General features: G+C 38.1%; 1 protein-coding gene across 10 annotated transcripts in view; it reads left to right on the top strand.

Moving 5' to 3' along the window:
* The window catches only part of phldb1a (pleckstrin homology-like domain, family B, member 1a), a 45,010-nt gene that overhangs the window by 17,465 nt on the left and 8,715 nt on the right, over nucleotides 1-18,830 (top strand). For 5 of the 10 annotated variants that reach the window (XM_056244842.1, XM_056244849.1, XM_056244814.1 and 2 more), the window contains exons 5-18: nucleotides 596-721; nucleotides 2,849-4,056; nucleotides 9,290-9,526; nucleotides 10,451-10,588; nucleotides 10,925-11,062; nucleotides 11,688-11,816; nucleotides 13,516-13,671; nucleotides 13,803-13,913; nucleotides 14,847-14,933; nucleotides 15,406-15,525; nucleotides 16,732-16,851; nucleotides 17,163-17,321; nucleotides 17,571-17,714; nucleotides 18,008-18,100. In XM_056244842.1, the coding sequence (XP_056100817.1) occupies nucleotides 596-721; nucleotides 2,849-4,056; nucleotides 9,290-9,526; nucleotides 10,451-10,588; nucleotides 10,925-11,062; nucleotides 11,688-11,816; nucleotides 13,516-13,671; nucleotides 13,803-13,913; nucleotides 14,847-14,933; nucleotides 15,406-15,525; nucleotides 16,732-16,851; nucleotides 17,163-17,321; nucleotides 17,571-17,714; nucleotides 18,008-18,100 (2,966 nt within the window). The remainder of the gene's footprint in view (nucleotides 1-595; nucleotides 722-2,848; nucleotides 4,057-9,289; nucleotides 9,527-10,450; nucleotides 10,589-10,924; nucleotides 11,063-11,687; nucleotides 11,817-13,515; nucleotides 13,672-13,802; nucleotides 13,914-14,846; nucleotides 14,934-15,405; nucleotides 15,526-16,731; nucleotides 16,852-17,162; nucleotides 17,322-17,570; nucleotides 17,715-18,007; nucleotides 18,101-18,830) is intronic. The other 5 variants (XM_056244875.1, XM_056244858.1, XM_056244867.1 and 2 more) reach the window with 5 other exon arrangements.

The raw sequence follows: 18,830 nt of genomic DNA on the forward strand, positions 1-18,830 counted from the left end.
TCCCTCTGCCCCATTAATCACAGAAATTTCATAAGGGCAGAGGACAAGGTAATATGAATGTATAGGAGGTATATATGTGTTTGCTACGAATAGACAAACTCAGTTTAATCTTTTTGTTTGAACTCCTGTGATATGGCAAGATAAGCCGTGATATGAGTTTCAATAAAGCATGTAAAGAAGGACATGGTTCAGGCCAGTCAAACACTGTGTGTGTGACTTGTACTGATTGATTTTTGTTTGGCTTTACTGTTCCATCCACACCCTTGTTTTGTTTCATTCAGATGCTCTAGATTACCTTGAAAGAATGAAGTCATATTTATGAAGATATTATTACAATTTTAGCAGTTAGAGGCATATAAGATGCCCATGCTCCATTCAGGGTTGGTGAAAAAGGTCACAGAAAATATCACCAATATTACAACAGTTTCCGTTTTTGGGCTTTTACTCCTTTAAAAAAAACTGAATTAAAGACTGATCTAAATCCCCAGTAGTTTTTTTTAAGTATTATTGTGAACTTGAATGAAACCAATTCATTTAGAAGTTTCATCATAAAGCATTTTTTTGATTATCTACCACACATGATTCTTTTTCTCAGGGTGTATGCTGTGTTTTGGTCAGTCAGCCTTTTTCCGCTTTAACCACCCAGAGGAGGCCCTCAGGATGAAGAGTTTGATGCCAGGTGGAAGCTCTGGATTTACCAGTACCTACAAGAACCACTCAGGTATTTAAGCAGAAGCAAAATTACACTGACCTAAAATCTGGTAGTATAAGAACTGCTCTGGATACTGTGCTGTGGGGAGTTAAAGTTGCTGAAGGCACTCAGAAAAAGAGAGGAAGAGCTACATTTGCAAATAATGGTATGCGTTCCGTTGATTTAATTCCTAAACGTTATGGCAAAAGGGGCACAGAGAGGCATTGTACCCTAGATAATTATAACAAGTTCCAGACACTGCTCAGGTGACACAAATCTGCCTAAAATAACTTGGCCTAATCCTGCCTCTTTTAATATCCATGTTATTGGAGAAAACTCCAGCTGTATCTTTGCCCATTTTAAACCCTGCTCTCACTCATTCAGCAATGACTCATTTCAAATAGTCTAGAAACCAGGAAGTGAGATCCTTGGAGGAGAAACAACTTCTTTGAAAAGAATGGGAATTTAAATTGCCACAGGCACTCTGTCAACTGCTGGAAAGCCCCTGTTGAGAGACCCTGGCTTTGACCCTGTTAGTTTAAAACCCTTGAACACCAAATTGGACATTTAAAGGAACGTGACCCATGACAGTGATGAATATCACATTGTTGTGAGGCTAGTGTTGGGGTAACGGCCTGGTGCATCAGAGTTTGTCAGTGACCCTAAAGCTCTTTCATTCAGTATTGTAAAAAACAAACAAACATTGAAATGACATGTTCTTTGGTCTGATGTAAGGATACTGATCTATACTTGGGAAATTGGAAATCATGTATTGTACATTTTGATTATAATTCAAATTCATCATAACACGATGGCAATTAGTGGTTGATTGTTTATTTACAGTTTTTATTCATTTTTGATGTTTCTGCCACATCTATCTTTGTAACCATCATTCAGGTAGTGTTCCAGAGTTTGACATTCTCATGAAATTCATCTTATTTTCAGGTTTCACTTGATTTATTAATAATTCAATTTTAAAATATTTCATTTCTTATCAATTCTTAGCCACTTTCATCACTGGATAAAAAAAACAAAACATAATTGAATGGCCTCTCAAAAAAGCAAACTTGCAGTGCAACTTCTGCTCTGACTGGTGGACAGTAGAAGTGTGTTACCCTAAATATCTAAAGAACTACATGTTTGATTGGTAAAATTACAGTAACAAACATTTCTTCTTGTATATTTTAAAATAAAATGACCTGTCCTTAAAAGGGTCACTTAACTTATGTGATGTGAGCACATAAAAGCAGCTCCTGCTTACATAAAATAATGTGTTTATTGTGTGGTTAGTGCACCAGTGGCCCTGGCTGCAAAGAGTGAACAGAATTGAGTGCGTTCAGCTGGTCTTGAGTGCGCAAAATGAGTCATGCCGTAATTCAGCCTCTATTCTCCTCTGTCTGCTGTGACCTTTGGGCCGAGGGTGGGATTCATGCCATCCGCAGTCTGAGAGACACACCCAGTAGAGCATATGTGTAAGGGAGGGGGAGGTGTGGGTTTGTATGCATTATGCCCAGCCACGTCCTGCATGGATGTAGAGCACAAGTGGTATGAGTGAAATATGGTTCTGACCAGGGGCGCAGGAAGATGTCTATAAAACACGTCAAAACTCCACAAAGCACAACAAGCATGTGCGAGTGAACACTCATTTAAACAGAATACACACCAGACCTGGACATTTGACTGCACTGTCTGTTTCACTGTTTGACTGTCGGTAAGATTTTTAAAAAATGTCCAAGGCTGCATTTATTTAATCAAAAATACAGTATAAACACTCATACTGTAAAATATTATTACAGTTACAGTTTTTTTAAAATGTAATTTTTTCCCTGTAATGGCAAATCTGAATTTTCTGCAGCCATTACTCCAGTCTTATATATATATATAGATATATAGATAGATAGATAGATAGATAGATAGATAGATAGATAGATAGATAGATAGATAGATAGATAGATAGATAGATAGAGATAGATAGATAGATAGATATTAATAAAACATTCCTGACCCAAACTTTTGAACTGTAGTGTATATATATTTTTTAAATATCCTACATTTTGTTAACCTGGTCTATATCTTGTATGAGTCTTCTACATTTGATACATATTAATTATATATTAATACTTAAGGTAATCGATTGATGTTTTTTACTCTCCACAGAAACCCATGGGCAGCTCAATGGAAACCATCCTCCTGTGAACGATCGATCTCGTCCTGGACATGGCACTCTTGTGCGGTCTATTGAAAAGGACCTTCAAGACATTATGAATTCTCTGTCTATGGATGAAGGCCAGACTTCCTCATCTGAGCACTGTAAAAAAGCCCGCCACCCCATTTCACAGTCTGCCATGCTCAACGGGGGTGGCCACAGTCTTGTCTCACCTCCAACCAGTCCTGGTGCTTTTTCAGTAAGCTCCAGCTATGAAAAAACCAGTCTTCCTTTCTCCCCCATCTCCACCTCCTCTGTGGTTAGCAGTCCAGGGGCTTGTTTGGACTCCTCCAATACCCGTTCCACCAGCTACACCCACACCGTCCAGCCCCCGGTGCCACAACCACGCACTTTTGCATCCAAGGCCAGCAGTTCCAATGGGGGACTAAAGGATCAAGAAAGTCCCAGGCTTCAAAAAGCCTTGACTGAAACCCCCTCAAGCCCTGCTACAAACCGTAGAGGTGAGAATCCACACCTGGCCCATGGTTCCTCCTCTTCGTTACTATCATTTGCATCTGGAGATTTAAGCAGACAGGTCAATACCAGACTCCCCTCCTCATCCTCACCGGCATCTTCTAGCCCTCGATCCAGTGTTGGCTCATCAGTCCAAGAAAATTCTTCTAGTCTTCAGTCCCATTCTCATGCACTCCTTCCTCCAGACAGTCCCCAGTCGTCCCGCCGTGGTGTAGAATTGTCTAGTATGCGTCAACTTCCTCCTCTCAGTCCCTCTGCATCACGCAAAGGTGTCCTTGGGGTGCCTGTTCTCCCTGGAGCTCTACCTAGTGTTCCTTTGACCTCTCGTGGCCGGACTGTACCAGAGAGTCCTCGTCTCCAACGACGAACCACAGCAGAGGATGAAGCAGGAAATATGAGATTGCACGCCAGAAGTCCATCTCCTGTATCAGCTCTTTTGAAGGACCAGCCTGGCGGAAAGCAGAACGGTGGTCTCAACCCAGCTTTTGGCTCTCAGACAGGGGCATCTCCTCTCACTAGTCCCCGTAACCAGAGAAAGAACTCAAGGGAGCCTCGGCAGGTCCAGACGCGCACACGGGAACGCAAGAACAGCATTTCAGAGGTCAGCGACAAAGAGGAAGACCTACTGGAGTACCATCGCTGGCAGAGAGAGGAAAGGATGCGCGAGCAGGAAATGGAGAGGCTGGTATGTCTGAGCATGTGTGTTTACAGTACCTGTCAGAAGTTTTGACACACCTACTCGTTTATTATTATGTACTAGTTTTATCATCAAACTATGAAATAACAAAAATGGAGATACACTACTGTTTAAAAGATTGGCATCAGTTAGTTTTTAATACTTTTATTCAAGAAGGATTAAATTGATCAAAAATGACATTAAAGTGACAGTAAAGACTCTTATAATGTTGCTTAAGATTTCCATTTCAAATAATGCAAATTAAAACTTTCTTTTCATCAAATAATTCTGAAAAACAAAATGTATCATGGTTTCCACAAAAATATTAAACGGCACAACTGTTTTTAAACATTGATAATAATTTTTTGTGAGCACCAAATCATAATATTAGAATGATTTCTAAAGGATCAAGTGACACGTTTTTTACATTTACATTACAATTACATGTTTTAATTGATAAACTTCTATAATGTTTTAAAATGAAACAAATAAATGCAGGCTTGGTGTTAAGAGACTTTGAAAACATTTCAACAGAAGTGTAAAACTTTTAAACAGAAGTGTATGGAAATCATGTAGTGCGCAATAACGGGTTAAGTCAAAACTATCAGGGCTTTTTTCACCAGGTCACTTCATGCGTTTTCTCTGATCGGATAGCTATGTAAATTCTCTCCTAAACCCGATCACTCAAACCCCTTCAGGAGGTGGTCTGAGACACATTCCAGATGAAACTGGACAAATGTAAATGCATCTGGTTGTTGAAACCACATTTTACTCCTTTTTACTGTAAATTTTACTCCTCCCGAAATGGTAAAAAAATAAATAAACGTGTGAGAGCATGTTATAGGCTATATAACACGTTACCAGTGCTGATCACTGCTCTTTCTCCTATTGCGGTCTTTGATCTTGAATTTAGCTGATGATAAATAAAATGCAGCTCATATCTGTTGCTTTCGTTGATGTGAACTCCTGCTTATAGTGCTGGAATTAAAGATTGTGTGTATATATATATATGTCTGTTTTGCAGGTTTAAATGGAATCGTTTTAACAAATCAGATAGCTATCCGATCAGTAAAAACGCATGAAGTGACCAGGTGAAAACAGGTCCTTTATTGTTTAGCTTTTTATGTATCTTTAAAACATGATTTAGATCAAATGGTATTTAAGATCATGAGACCAATGAGAGAAATTGAAATTGAGTCAATAGTATCCAAACTTTTAACAGGTTCCATACACAGATGTGGTGTTTTCAATGGGAAAAATTGTTTCAATTGCCTCAGTGATGTTGTGTTTCTTCACTTTCAATTCAAATCCAATCTAAATATAAGTTCTGGTACAATTAAAGTGATGCTTTTTTGTCTTTGGGAAGTAAAATGGAAGCTATAGATTGCTGTAGAGCACTGATGAGAGTATTTGTGTGATGAGGCTTTTGTCATTGTGTCATTGGCTTTTGGAGTGGCCTCAGCACTGGAGGTTGAGCGGGTGGAGTTTATATGGAGAGAGTTTTCTGGTCAAGACATAGAACAGTCAGGAATAACACACAGATGTAAATTCCTGAGGCCTTTTAAAAGCTTGTGCAGAACGTGTGGCTTCCCGAAGACTATATTTACCCGACACAATCTCAGTGCTTTGAGCTGCCCTCTTCTTCATATGCACACACACACACATACTGTCCTCCTTTAGCAGTCTAAAAATTAGTCTCTCTACTCCCTAAATTAACCACACACAGACATCATCTCTCTCATTTAAACCTATTAAAAACCCCAGACATTGCTTGGGTGCATCTCAAATTCCCATATGGAATTGCCATTCATCATCTTTCTTACTCACCATCTTATTTATCCCTGAAATTATATACATCTTCTGTACCTCTAACCAGCTCACTTAATGGCATTTTTATGATGAAGTACTGTAACCTCTCTTAAAAATACAATGCACATTGCACACACAAACCTAATTATATGCGGCTGCCACACATTCTTGTTATTCCCTTGAGAAAAACTATTTTAGGCCATTTACTATGAGACAGAACTAAATTAATAGAGGATAGTAAGTCATTTGCCATAATATCAGTCTCTTGTTAGCGTTTCGAGACAATGGCAGGAACATTAGGTTTATTATGAACAAGAGAACTCTGTTTGGGTTAAACTTTGTCCTATGGTCTCTGGTCTGTCTGGCACTGTTGTCATGGTTACAGCACAGCTTTATCCAATGGTGTGGCAACTTGAAAGATAGTGCTAGTTTTTGTCCAAAATTGGCGGACTGCCCTTTTTAATGCTGCTCTCAGGTTAGTATCACCCTTGGAAGAACTTGTGCCACATTAAAGCACAGCTGAGCTGTATTTAACGTTAATCTCCTTCCTAATGTCATCAAATGCACAGACATTTATAGCTTCAAAAATGGTATTTCAGAGGTGTGACCTCGCAGCACGCTGTTGTAAGCCGCATGTGACCACACATTCTGGGCTTATGGGCAGGAGTGATATACACTCAGAAAGGGGGAACATTTCATCTGGTTCTTGACCGGAAAAGCATTTGGGAGATAAGATAAAAAGACAAAAGCGAGCAAGTGTATTACAAGCGAGAAGGAAGAGATCTAGAAAAAGCTTTTGGAATCTGATCTTTTCTTCTAATCCTGACAAGAGATAATGGCTCGTGGGGTAATGTCATATTTACTTTCAAATCCCTTCACGTGTCTATGTTTACTCCGTTCTAGGTCATGGCCCAGTTGGCTTGAAAATGTGTTTCTTCTTTGTTCAATGATAGCATTGCTGTGCTCCGCCCACCTTTTATCTCAGACACACAGTCTCTATTCCCAACAACAGTGGATCTCAATTGGTTTTGCTTCAGGAACCAGATTTTACATTTGACATCAGTTGTTGACCCAACTCTGTAAAAAAATTTTTTGAGCAAAATGTTAAAAGGTTTGGGGTTTGAAGGAAGTCTCTTATGCTCACCAGGGCTGCATTTACTTGATCAAAAATGCAGTAAAAACAGCAAAATTGTAAAATATTATTATAATTTAAAATAACAGTTTTCTATTTTAATGTTTTATAATGTAATTAATTCCTGTTGGTAGCAAAGCTGGATTTTCAGCAGCCATAATGCCATTACTACTATCAAATGTGAAAACATAGTGCTGCTTACTATTTTTGTGGAAATGGTTATACATATTTGCCAGGATACTTAGATTAATAAAAGTATAATTAAAAAATAATAATAATACAAAAAAAAAAACATTTTTTTGAGTGGTTTTCTGTTAATTTTGTCACAAACTTTTAAAGATGACATCAGGCTGAATAGGAACAACTACAAGTGTAAATGCACGGACAATAGCAGAAACTGTGGGCTACCAGCATAATAGATGGAACAAATATTTGGACAAATAATTTATTATTATGAACCACATGACCAAGTGACAGGTGAATTTGTGGCAAAATACTGAAATTGGATTGATAGGCTTTGATGTAAGAGTTAGGAAGTATTTTCACCTCCCTTTTAAAAATCTGTTTATTTTACTATAATAGCTGCAAAATTATATGACTTGTTGCATTTATTATTTTTTGGTCACAATGCACCAGAAAATAACTTGTTTTACACCACACACAAACACATGCACTTTGTCTTCAAAATCCATAAAGATGTGTCTCTTCTGGCTCACTGAAGTTTTAACGGTCATTTTCCTTTTGTTCCTTTCTGTGTCTGTGGAAGCTACAGAGAACTGAAGCATTTCATACTATGAACCACATGAGGGCGATATGGCACCAACTTTTGAAAGAAAGAACTTTTTTTCTTTGTTTACCAGATTAAAAACATCTAAAAATCTTAAACGCACTGTTTTCCACTGCAATTAATAGATGTATACCCTAAATACAGATGTACAGTTTTTAATTACACTTTTTTTTCCATAGATGCGTCTAAGAACGTTTAAATTAACCATCTCTTCTTTTAAACCACCTCTTACATTTTATATCGATGCTTGGAGAATTTTGCATTCTGGAGAGAGAGAGGAAAAAAAAGATGGAAAGTATTTTTTAAATCTGCATTTTGGTTTTCAGACCTTTACACAAAAATTTCCCAGAGCAAATTCTATAGAATACATTTTACACTTAACTACCTTGTTTAAACCTGTTTTTCAGGCCCCTAATAATGAATTTAATTTACCATCTTGGCTGTTGTGCCCAAATAGAGGATAGTCGTGTCTTAAAGTGGCTTTTACACACAGAGGTTTAGTGCTCTGTGCTTTGTGTTGGTCTGTGTCTTCAGCATGCAGACCAGCTGTGCTGACAACCTTTTGTTGAAGAAGAATGCTGTTGCTACGTTACCCATCAGTTAGCGTTTCCTTGTTCCAGCACTCTGTCTGCACTCTCCTGACAGGGGAGACCTCGTTAAAAGGGAAGAGCATATGCTTTGAGACGTTCTATTGGCTGGTCTTGTGAGATAATGGCTCAGTGAAAAAGACTTTTACAGCACTGAACACCTAGAGCACGAAATTCAATCTGTTACAAATAAAAAAAAATATGCTGTATTTATCTTGTACTGTGTGCATTTTCAGAGGTCAGAGTCTCAGGCCTGTCTTGACTTTTATTTGTGTAAATAATTCCTTAGTTCATCAAAATAAAAATTTCTTAGCCGAAATGGATGGCTGTAGATTACTTGTGCTCTCTGCCATGCTATTTTAGTAATGTCACTCGTGTCATCTAGCCAAGCTGAGCTGGGTATTGTCCATATAAAATATAATGAGCCCCAATGCCTAGAGCGCTAGTTAGTCCAGCTAGAGCTGCGAGAGAAGACCGGGACTCTGGCAGCCTGTATGTAGATGGTGTACACACACACACACACACACGCTGTGTATGTAGAGTGATGGCAGCAGCTGACTATCACAGCCAGGTGAGAGGTCGCTTGAGTGTGCTCAGAGGTTTGCGGGTCAGTAACTGGCTTGAAGGGAAACTTTCACAAAGAGAATTTTTATGAGACCTCAAGCACTGTTGCGGATGTTCAGGATTTTTACATTTATACTGAGTTGTTTAATGTGTTAGCGATGCTGTAGGATGTTATGGGAGTCACACAGTGCCGTAAGTGGTCTTTGAAATGTTGGTGTCAGGTTGCAGTTAGTTTAGAACATACAGACTTGAAGCTCTTAGAAGAGTGTTAACTTCATGTGTTTACACCATTTTAGACCTGTGTGTGAGTTTTTGTGCCATTTAAAACTGTATGTACAGCTAAAACCTTCTTTGTGTTTTTAGGAGAGGCAGAGGCTTGAGACCATCCTGAATTTGTGTGCCGAGTATAATAAGAGTGATCCTCCGGTTGGCTTGGACGCAGGGAGGGCGTGTCAGTTCCCGGGTATGGAGGAGGTCTCTGTTCGACGACCCGGCCCTGTCCCGGCGAGTGTGCCGGCCCAGAGCTCTCAGAGACCGAGAGAGAGTGAGGAGGAGAACCTGAAAGAGGAGTGTAGCAGCACTGAGAGCCAGCACCAGGAGGTACAACACACACACACACACACACACACACTATGAGTGATTCTCCCACTATTAGACTAACACACTGATACCTGAACCGAATTTAAATAAACAGGAAGTTTTTGGGTTTTGAACATTGTGACATAATTAATAATAAACATAATTAATAAGAAAAAATGAATTAATAAGAAAAAATGAAAGATTCTGCGCTATTTCCTGGTCACTAGTCAAATAAGTACATTTGTGACATTTGATCATGTGAATTTTGTAAAGATGGTCAGATGTTCTTGCTTCCACTAAAGCACAAGATGCTCTTTGGATGATCTCAAATCGTGCTGGAGAACATGATCATTAGGTTTGACATGAACTTGTGGAGTTCACGTGCAGCTGTCATTAAAGCAAAATATATGCTAAAAATATATAACATGTTAAAAATATATAGTATTTAATAAATACTAAGAAATTTGTGTTAATTTCTCAATTTAATTAAATTAGGAAAATGCCAAATAGGTTTGCATTTTGGGATTTTTGGACCTCATTATATACAAAACAAAAACTGCTTGAATGAGTATGTGGACATATTTGTGCACACACTTTATTATGCATGATATGACCATAATTTGAAGTTTTATGTGAGATTTTGTAAAAACATCCAATTTTGTAGTTGTGGAAGTTCCTATGCACTTCATGTGGAAAAATAAGTAAATGTTTACCTCTTATGGTCTGCTAGTCCCTTTTGAATTTGCCTAGATTTGAATATTTCTTCTATGTCTCTCTCTCTGCCTTTTTCTCTCCCTTTCTTTAGATAAAAATGGTTTTCATTCATTTAGGTCACTGTTAGAAGGCCATGTAGAGTTTATTTGTTGCAAACATTGTCTGAGTGGCTTCACCAACACACTCACATACACAAACACAATTTGTTGTAATTGACAAATGCTTTTTCAGCATGAAGATTCCTCAGTGCTGGGGCAGCAGGAGAGAGCGTATCTGGAGGAAGAGCGGCTCAGGGTTCTGGCTCGGGTGGACGAGCTGAAGACTCGTGTCACTGACCTGGAACAGCAGATACAGGAGTCCAGACAGGAGGTTAGACTAAACCTAGTCCTAAACCTACAGACCGTTGCCTGTGTGATGTGTCCACAAAGTACATGTACCTTCCTTCACTTCCATCATAACCACATGAATGAGAGCGAGAGATGTAGATATTCACATCAAAACTTGTAAAGCCTGCTCAATCACTAGTCGTCTTCATCTACAGTACATCAGTGCATCACCATCTGCCATGCATAGAAACATCTTTGGTGTTGCATATTAAAATCGATGTGAAAGCAGGATTTTGCCTGATCAGCAGAGCAGCGCTCTTCATGTTAACAGAAACATATGGAAGTGAACAGACTGTTGAATGTTTCGTTTTATTGGCAGGCAGAGATGGAGAGAGCATTACTGCAGGGAGAACGGAGGGCAGAGCTTGATCAAGTGGAGACAGAGTTGGAGATCATCAATCAACTTCAGCTGAAACTGAATGAAGTGGAAAATGCAACTCAGAAGGAGAAAGAGAAGGTACCGACAACAAACACGCGCTATAAAGCATGCTTCCCTGTTTCCTGTTGGTTTCTCCTGAAATACCTTGTGGATGCATCTTTACTACCATGCTAGTTTCTAACAGTCTGACATCTAACTTTTTATTAATTCAAATTACACTGACTATATTGCATGTTTCAATGGGCACTTTCATATCAGTCTTTTGATAAAAATCAATTCATTTGGAATGAAATCTGCAATAAAGCATTAAAGCCGCTTTGTTCCAGACCGCAACATAAAGAAGAGTCAGTTTTCTGTAGGTATGATAAAAATGTATCGAAAGTAAATTTACACATCGATAAATGTTAAAATCGGTGAAAATACCATAAAGGCAATCAAATAGAGATAGAATATACAATATTATCTGTAAATACTATATGTTCTACAGCTGACTGCTGTATGAATATTTATTCTGCTCAGATAGTCTGCTGCAATATGGGCTCTGATTGCCATGGCAACCCCATATCTAAACCTCTGTTTTAACACAGCATGGTGTCTTTATCTAAGCAGTTTCCTCTTTGTTTTCACCTCTCTCCGGCATCACTGGCTTGCTGCGTGTGTATTTTACTTGTGTGTATGTTACGTGTGTGTAATGTTTTTTTAGGAGAGAGCAAAAGTCTCAACTGAGCGGGATGTCCTGGCCAGACTGAGGGATTCGTACAGTGAGCTGAAGGGCCAGCTTCATAAATGCCCAGAATCACTGAGGGAGCACTTACAGGAACAACTGACCAGGGTCAGTGTGCGATTTGATACTGCCGTGACAGTCACAGCGATTATCGAACATATACATCCGCTTCACTTTAAAGAGGAGCAGGAGAAATGAAAGAAAGTATAGGTGGATTGTCAGGACATTAAAATATAAAATGAATACCGATTGATCTCATGATTTAAAAAAAAAAAAAAATAGTTAGCACAGTTAGTTGCGAGTTCTCAGTTTCCCTCTAATTTAGAAGTCTTTTTTCTATAACCATATAATATATATAACAAATCTTGTTTTGCCATCCGTCCAGTGGCCTTGGTGTGTTTCGCTCACCATATTTAATAATAGCTTTGATAGTAATGAAATGAAATAAAATAAAATAAATTACTTTAATGTTGTTAATTGTCCCATGTGGATCAAATTTATAAATTCATTGGCTATTAAGAAATCCTTTCTCTGTTGTTTACAGGAGCATAAAGGAAAGCCTTGCTACAAGAACACTCTTTTCTCTTTTCCCTGCCAGTCTTTAGAAATAAGACAAAACACCATGAAGCAGTTGTACGGTCAAATTATGTATATTTATATTTAGATAATTTAATTTGTAACTTATAAATGTAACTGTGATAAACATTTAATTAATGAAATTATTATTTAACACAGTAACCATGACAGCTTTAATAAATAGACCAATGAATAAATATATACAATTTTGAATACACCAATACAGAAATTTTGGCTGATATTACAATTCTATTTTGTTTAAATAATTTTGTCTAAATAAATGAAAAATAAAAGAGTAAAAAATGTTATCAGTTGTTTTAAATGCTAAGTGAATGTAGGTATTTCACTGTCATAATGCATAGTATGAAAAATGTAGTCTAAGATGATTGATGTGTTGGAAATGGTGAATTAAAGCAATGCAAATCTAAATATAAAAAAGGGAAATTAACATGCACAGTTGAATACCCAATGTCAGCCTGCCTCTATAATTATAAAATAAAATGTCAAAGAAGAAAATTATCAGAGAACAGCCAATTAGATTGATGTAGATTTACTCCTATATAATGCCATTTGTACACAAGACAATCTATGAAAATAACTATTGGAATGTATCACCCTCCAGTATCACCAGCAATTAATGGGCAAATCACATGATATGATACAACAGCCTTAACTGGACAGCTTGTTAGAATCTGGATCTGCACAAATATCCTATGGCTGTGTGTGTTGGCTGTGTGTCTGCGCTCCCTCTCGAGCCACATTATGCTCATGGCAATAAAGGGTTTACACACTGACTGAACAACCATGATCGTTATGATGCACCTCTGCTCTTTTAGGGAATGAAAATGCATGAAATTCATTTATTTGTATGTCTGTCTTTTGCTTTTCACTCTTGCTTAAGTGCTTATTTTACTAAATCTCCTCACTAATTCACTGATATGGTGATGAACTGAGCGAATCACCTCACTCTTCTTTATCTTTGTACCAATAATCACCAAGCAGAGGATGTGTGTAAAATTGTTTTGTTTTTTTAGGAGATGCATTGAAAAAAAACCTAAAAAACATGTTCCACACAGCAAACATTGTTTGGCAGACAGAGTGATCTTCTTCGGCATGTCATTGAGAAACATTTGTCTGTCTGCTTGTTTGTTTCTCCCATCTGTTCGTCTGCCTCTGTCTTTCCCTCTCCCTCTTCGTCTCTCTGTCCATCTGTGCATGTGTGTGTCTGTAGAAGGTGGAGGCTCTGGAGTCGGCCACTAAGCGCTTTGAGGATTTGGAGTTCCGCCAGTTGGAGCGAGAGAGTGGCATAGAGGAGGAGAAGGAGACAGTCAGCAGGCAGCTGTTGCAAGAGAAGGCAGAGTATCACCGGAGTGTGGCTAAAAGGAAGGTAAATGACACTGATCTCAGGTCAGTTCTATTAAAGGACTCATAAAGTCAGTAATGAGTGGCGAGTCCTGTATCAGACTGGAATGACAAATGAGCTCGGCTTCCGTTGAAACGTTTCTCTTGGTTGTGTAGGAGAAAATGGCAGCTCTGGAGATCCATGCTAACCAACTTGGACTTCAGGCAGCTCAGGATTGTGAAATGATGGCCAAAGATAGAACACTGGGCCTGCAGATGCTCCACAAGGTTGAGAACAAAGCTTAATCTCTATTTACACTTCATGCAAAGCGTCTTCATCACCACAGAAATACAGCTTGATACTTAAAGGAATATTCCAGGTTAAATACAAGTCAAGCACAGTCAACGACATTTGTGGCATAATGTAAGCCAAAATCTTGGTTACAGTGAGACACTTACAATGGAAGTAAATGGGACATTTAAGTTGGTATGAAATCAAAAAATTGTTTTAATTATGTAAATATATGTTATTGATCTTATTGTGAACAATTCATCCATGTATATTTTTAATTTTTTAAATTTTGTTTCTATATTTTTTCATTAATTTAATTTAATTCACTTATGTTTTTGAACTCGTAATGTTTGATCAAAATGTCATAATTGGATCTTCCAATGAAAATGGCAGACTTCCCTCCGGTGAGGTTTCCTAGATCCAATCATTTAGTTTGCTTATACCTGCCCCTCCACAATCGATTGTGTGGCAACATGTGATACAACCAAGTCCCCGCCCTACGTTTTTTCTTTGCCGATAATCCGTTACATCGCAATACGGAATAAAAGATCTGTTGCTATTTCCATTTCATAGCAACTTTAATATACTCTCTGTTTCAATATCATTGACTCAAGAAAATATGTTACCAAGATTTTAGAATAAAAAAATAAGTTAGTAACTTTTTTTTGTCACATTTATTTATTTAGCAGCGTCAAAATTATAAACAGGAAAAAAACAGTGTTAATGTTGCAAAATGTATTAATTATGAAATTACTTTAGTGTCATTATTCAACTCAATTTAGTTTGTTATATCCAATTTTACAACTTCATTGCCATGACAATGTAACGCCATAAACTCTAAAACCTCAAAATGACTAAAAAGTATGGTTATATATAACCCAGAATACTCCCTAATGGTAAATCTGACCCTTGATATATTTTTCTTTAAGGAAAAGGAGAGACTGTCTGCCCTGGAGAAGAGATACCAGAGCCTAACTGGTGGAAATACTTTCTCCAAGCCTAGCAGCACGAAGGAGGTAACACCAGCCATGACTGTACTGATCAATGGCCAATTGATCTGTTTTTGTTTGCTCTTTTTATCTCTGTCTAATCTAGTAAACAGACTGTATACAGAGGCCTCCAGATCTAAAGAATATGTATAACTATAAGAATAAGTGTAATAATAAATCAATTAATATCTCAGTATTTAGTGCATTGGTTTGAAATAACCGTATCGTTGTGTACATCCTGATGGTGGTAGTGTCTGTAGGGATCCACTCCACTCCTGCTTAGAAGTAATGCGCACGTTTTTTTCTGGGTTATCGCCATCAGCGATACGCTTTATATCGATGCCTCTTTGATCAGCCATAAAATATGTAGAGGCAATATGAAGAAGTTTGATATAAGACAAATAATGTCATAAAAATGTTATTTGGCATGGTTTGCGCAACACTGCGCACAAACTGTCTTGGTGGTGTTTTCTGACTTTGGTGTTCATATTCAAAACAGGAAGTGCTCTACATCAATGAACCTGACTTTTTTGATGAGCTCCCTTCCCAGAATTCTCTGCTCCCTTCTTCTTGTTGTCAAAGATCCACCACTCAGATATATTCTAACAGGCAACAGGAGGTAAAAGCATTACCCCAGGACAGCTGTGGGGGATTTACAAACTAACAAAAACATTGTCATTGGTACTTACTCAGTCATTTCACCGTTCATAACATGTTACTACAGTATGTGGCTGATGAGAAGGGATTGAAATTGTATAGAATTGAATGATTTCAGTTTCTTAACAGTTCCACTAATGATTCTGTTAGAATGCATGTGTGAGAACCGTTAGTGGAATCGGTTCTCAGTTCCCAACCCTACTGATGTGTATGGACATAACCTACAGTACCGTTCAAAAGTTTGAGGGCGGCAAGATTTGTAAAATATTTTATATCACCAAGGTGCGAGTGTATATGTTAAAAATACAGTACAACAGTAATATTGTGAAATTTTCTTTTTTAACATGTTTTAAAATGTATTCCTGTGATGGTAAAGCTAAACTTTCAGCAGAAATTACTATAGAAATAATTATAATGATAATGTTGATTTGGTGCTCAAGAAACATTTCCTATTATTATCTATGAAAACGGTTGTGCTGCATAATATTTGGAAACTGTGATCATTTTTTTTCAGGATTCTTTGATAAATAGAATGTTCAAAAGAACATAATTTATTTGAAATATAAATCTTTTGTTACAATGTGTAAGAGTATTTACTGTTACTTTGGATCCTGAATGTGTCCTTGCTAAATAAATGAAAAAAGAATTTCTTTTAAAAAATCGTACTGACCCCAAACCTTTGAACAGTAGACACATGTGTGGTATATCATACCTTTAATATTTGCAGGATTTTATTTGAGTTGTTGGGTATGTGATATTCGGGTTTTTTTTGAGCATTCATTAATTGTACTGGTAACAGCTATAGTTGTAATGCAAATAATTAGCATTTTGTGTGAGAATTCACTGTGCACATTGTGGGTGTTGTCTGCCTCAATCCAGCATGAATGGTTTTCAGACCATTGATGATTGCTGTGGTTACATATCGTAGTACTGGGATGGCGGACATTGACATTCTGTACCACACATTCTGGATGTGTGTATATTGGAGATGTTGCTTGGCATGTTTGTGATGTGTTGGGCATAAGCGTGCTTTTTCCAGTGGGTGCACGAAGATTTATGGTGCAGTTCTTCATGAGTTGTTTGAAATATGAACTGATATCTGATGTGGATGTGTGTACGGATGAATGGATGTGTGTGTGTGTGTGTGTGTGTGTGTGTGTGTGCTTAGGAGTACCTCAAACTCTCTGATGTATATAAGATGTATGGGAACGGATGTATCCCCTCCCAAACTGCTTTCCCTAACGCTCTCTGTGTACCGCTGGCTGTAACATCAGACACACCTCGTGAGGTATGACTCCTCCACTCACTCTTTCATCCATGACAGAATCTTTTCCTTGCCTTTCCACCTCCTGTTTCCCTTTCCAGTGCCATTTATGTCTAGTTTGTGGCTTTTCTTTTATGATGCTGTCAGAATAACGCACTGGCTGTCTTCTCTTGAAACTTTTATTTTTCATTTCTTCCCAGCTGTCTTAGTGTCTTAGTTGCTGTTGTATCCTCTGCCTCTGCTGTGCTAGCTTTATGCTTTTCTAAACCTAAAATGCCCACGTTACATTTTATGTTTGTGTTTGTGTTTGTGTGTGATGGGCTGATTGTATAAAGGAGTATGTGACAGTCAGTCAGTTAAACCAGCTGTTCGGGATGCCTAAAGTTGACCCCTCCCCCACATCTTCCGTCCAATCATTCCAAGCTATTGTCGCTGATCCTGTCCACTCCAGCCACACATCCCAGTGTGGCTCCTCCCAGTCACTTCCTGTTGAGGTGTGTGTTATTTCCTGGTGTCGATGTGTTCATGATTGTATTTACCATAGCACTCACTGGCTTGTCCATGTGAAATCTGAGTTGAATAAAGTGGGATTTCAAGCTTTTGGTTTTGAGACAATTTTTTTTTACATTTTCTAATCTAAATACCACTTCATATTTTCAATGCATGTCTCCTCTTTCCTTTCTTCCTGTATCAATTTTTCCTCTTTTCCCACCTATCCTCCCTTTACCTGGACTGCACTTCAGACCCAGCCTGCATGGAGTAGGCCTTCAATCCCCAGGCTAGATTCAGAGCGCTGGTACCAGGAAATCATGGCAGCTGGGGAGTCCAGTCATGCCTGTCCTCCCCCTCTGCCTGCTAAGTGTCTCTCCTCACGTAAACCTATGCAGGTAAACTCTCTTCTTTTGTCTGTCTTCTATTCTGCTTGCATCCTTTGTCTGTCCTTAAGTTCTCTGTCCTTTTGATTCAATCTATGCAGAAATAACCACTCATTTTTTAAGTGGTTATTTCTGCAACCACTCATTAAGCTGTACTTTTATGTAAAGCGTCTATATTGCCGGGTGCCTGGTTGCATTGGTGTTGTATTTTTCCTCGCTTTGGGGGCAAGCTGCCATAGTTGTCATTATGGATGGAGGATTTGAATGATGAAGGGATAAAGAACACTGAGATGTTTTGTCGTCAGATCTGTAAGCAGGATGGAGAGCTGGGACAGACCAATGGCACCTTTACACCCCTGCCTTCCATGACCACATCAGGCAGAAACACACCCACCAAAGTAAGATGGTTTATAACGTAAGAGGCAACAATATGAAGTCTACAATTTTTTTATACAACTTTAGCTGTGCTTAAATATATAATGCAACATTTTTCATCCACCTTTTCAGCAGCCGTGGAAGTATTTTTCCCATAGGCATTAAAAAAAACTCCTTAAAAAGAGTTATTAGCCATGAACTAGACCAACCTGCTACGAGGTGATTCACATTACAAACCTTGATTTGAAGCAAAAAAGTATTTGATAATTGGATAAAAAACACGTGTTATTATTAGCTTTAAAGAAGGAAAGAGCAACGATCCCATAAAACATCGCTAATGACCAAATCAAAGAGATTTTGCGATATTTCCCGTATTCACAGCCGGGAATCTGGTTGTTTGAATCTGTTAGTGTGTGGTGTTCTGTCCACACACTATTGGAACAAAACTGTAAAAAAATAGATAATTATCGTCATGTTTGTGGTCTGTCACATTTTGAAAATCTGATAAGAATCTTTTAGTGTGGGCCAGGCTTTAGCTTCATTCAACATGTTAACACATTATTTGGACTACATTTAACCTTGGTGTTGTGCACTTACTTCAAAGACAAGGGTGGCATATGATGCGTATTTAATCCTTAAAATATTAGAATGTGCAATGTGGCGTGGACAGACAGGTGAAGACTGGCTCAACTGAAAACCTGTTGTAGCTCCATTATAACTCCACATATATTGTTTTTAAACGTGTCACTTTCT

This window comes from Rhinichthys klamathensis, unplaced genomic scaffold (assembly GCF_029890125.1).
Source record: "Rhinichthys klamathensis goyatoka isolate OS25496 unplaced genomic scaffold, OSU_Roscu_1.1 h1tg000028l_1, whole genome shotgun sequence".
Lineage (NCBI taxonomy): Eukaryota > Metazoa > Chordata > Actinopteri > Cypriniformes > Leuciscidae > Rhinichthys > Rhinichthys klamathensis.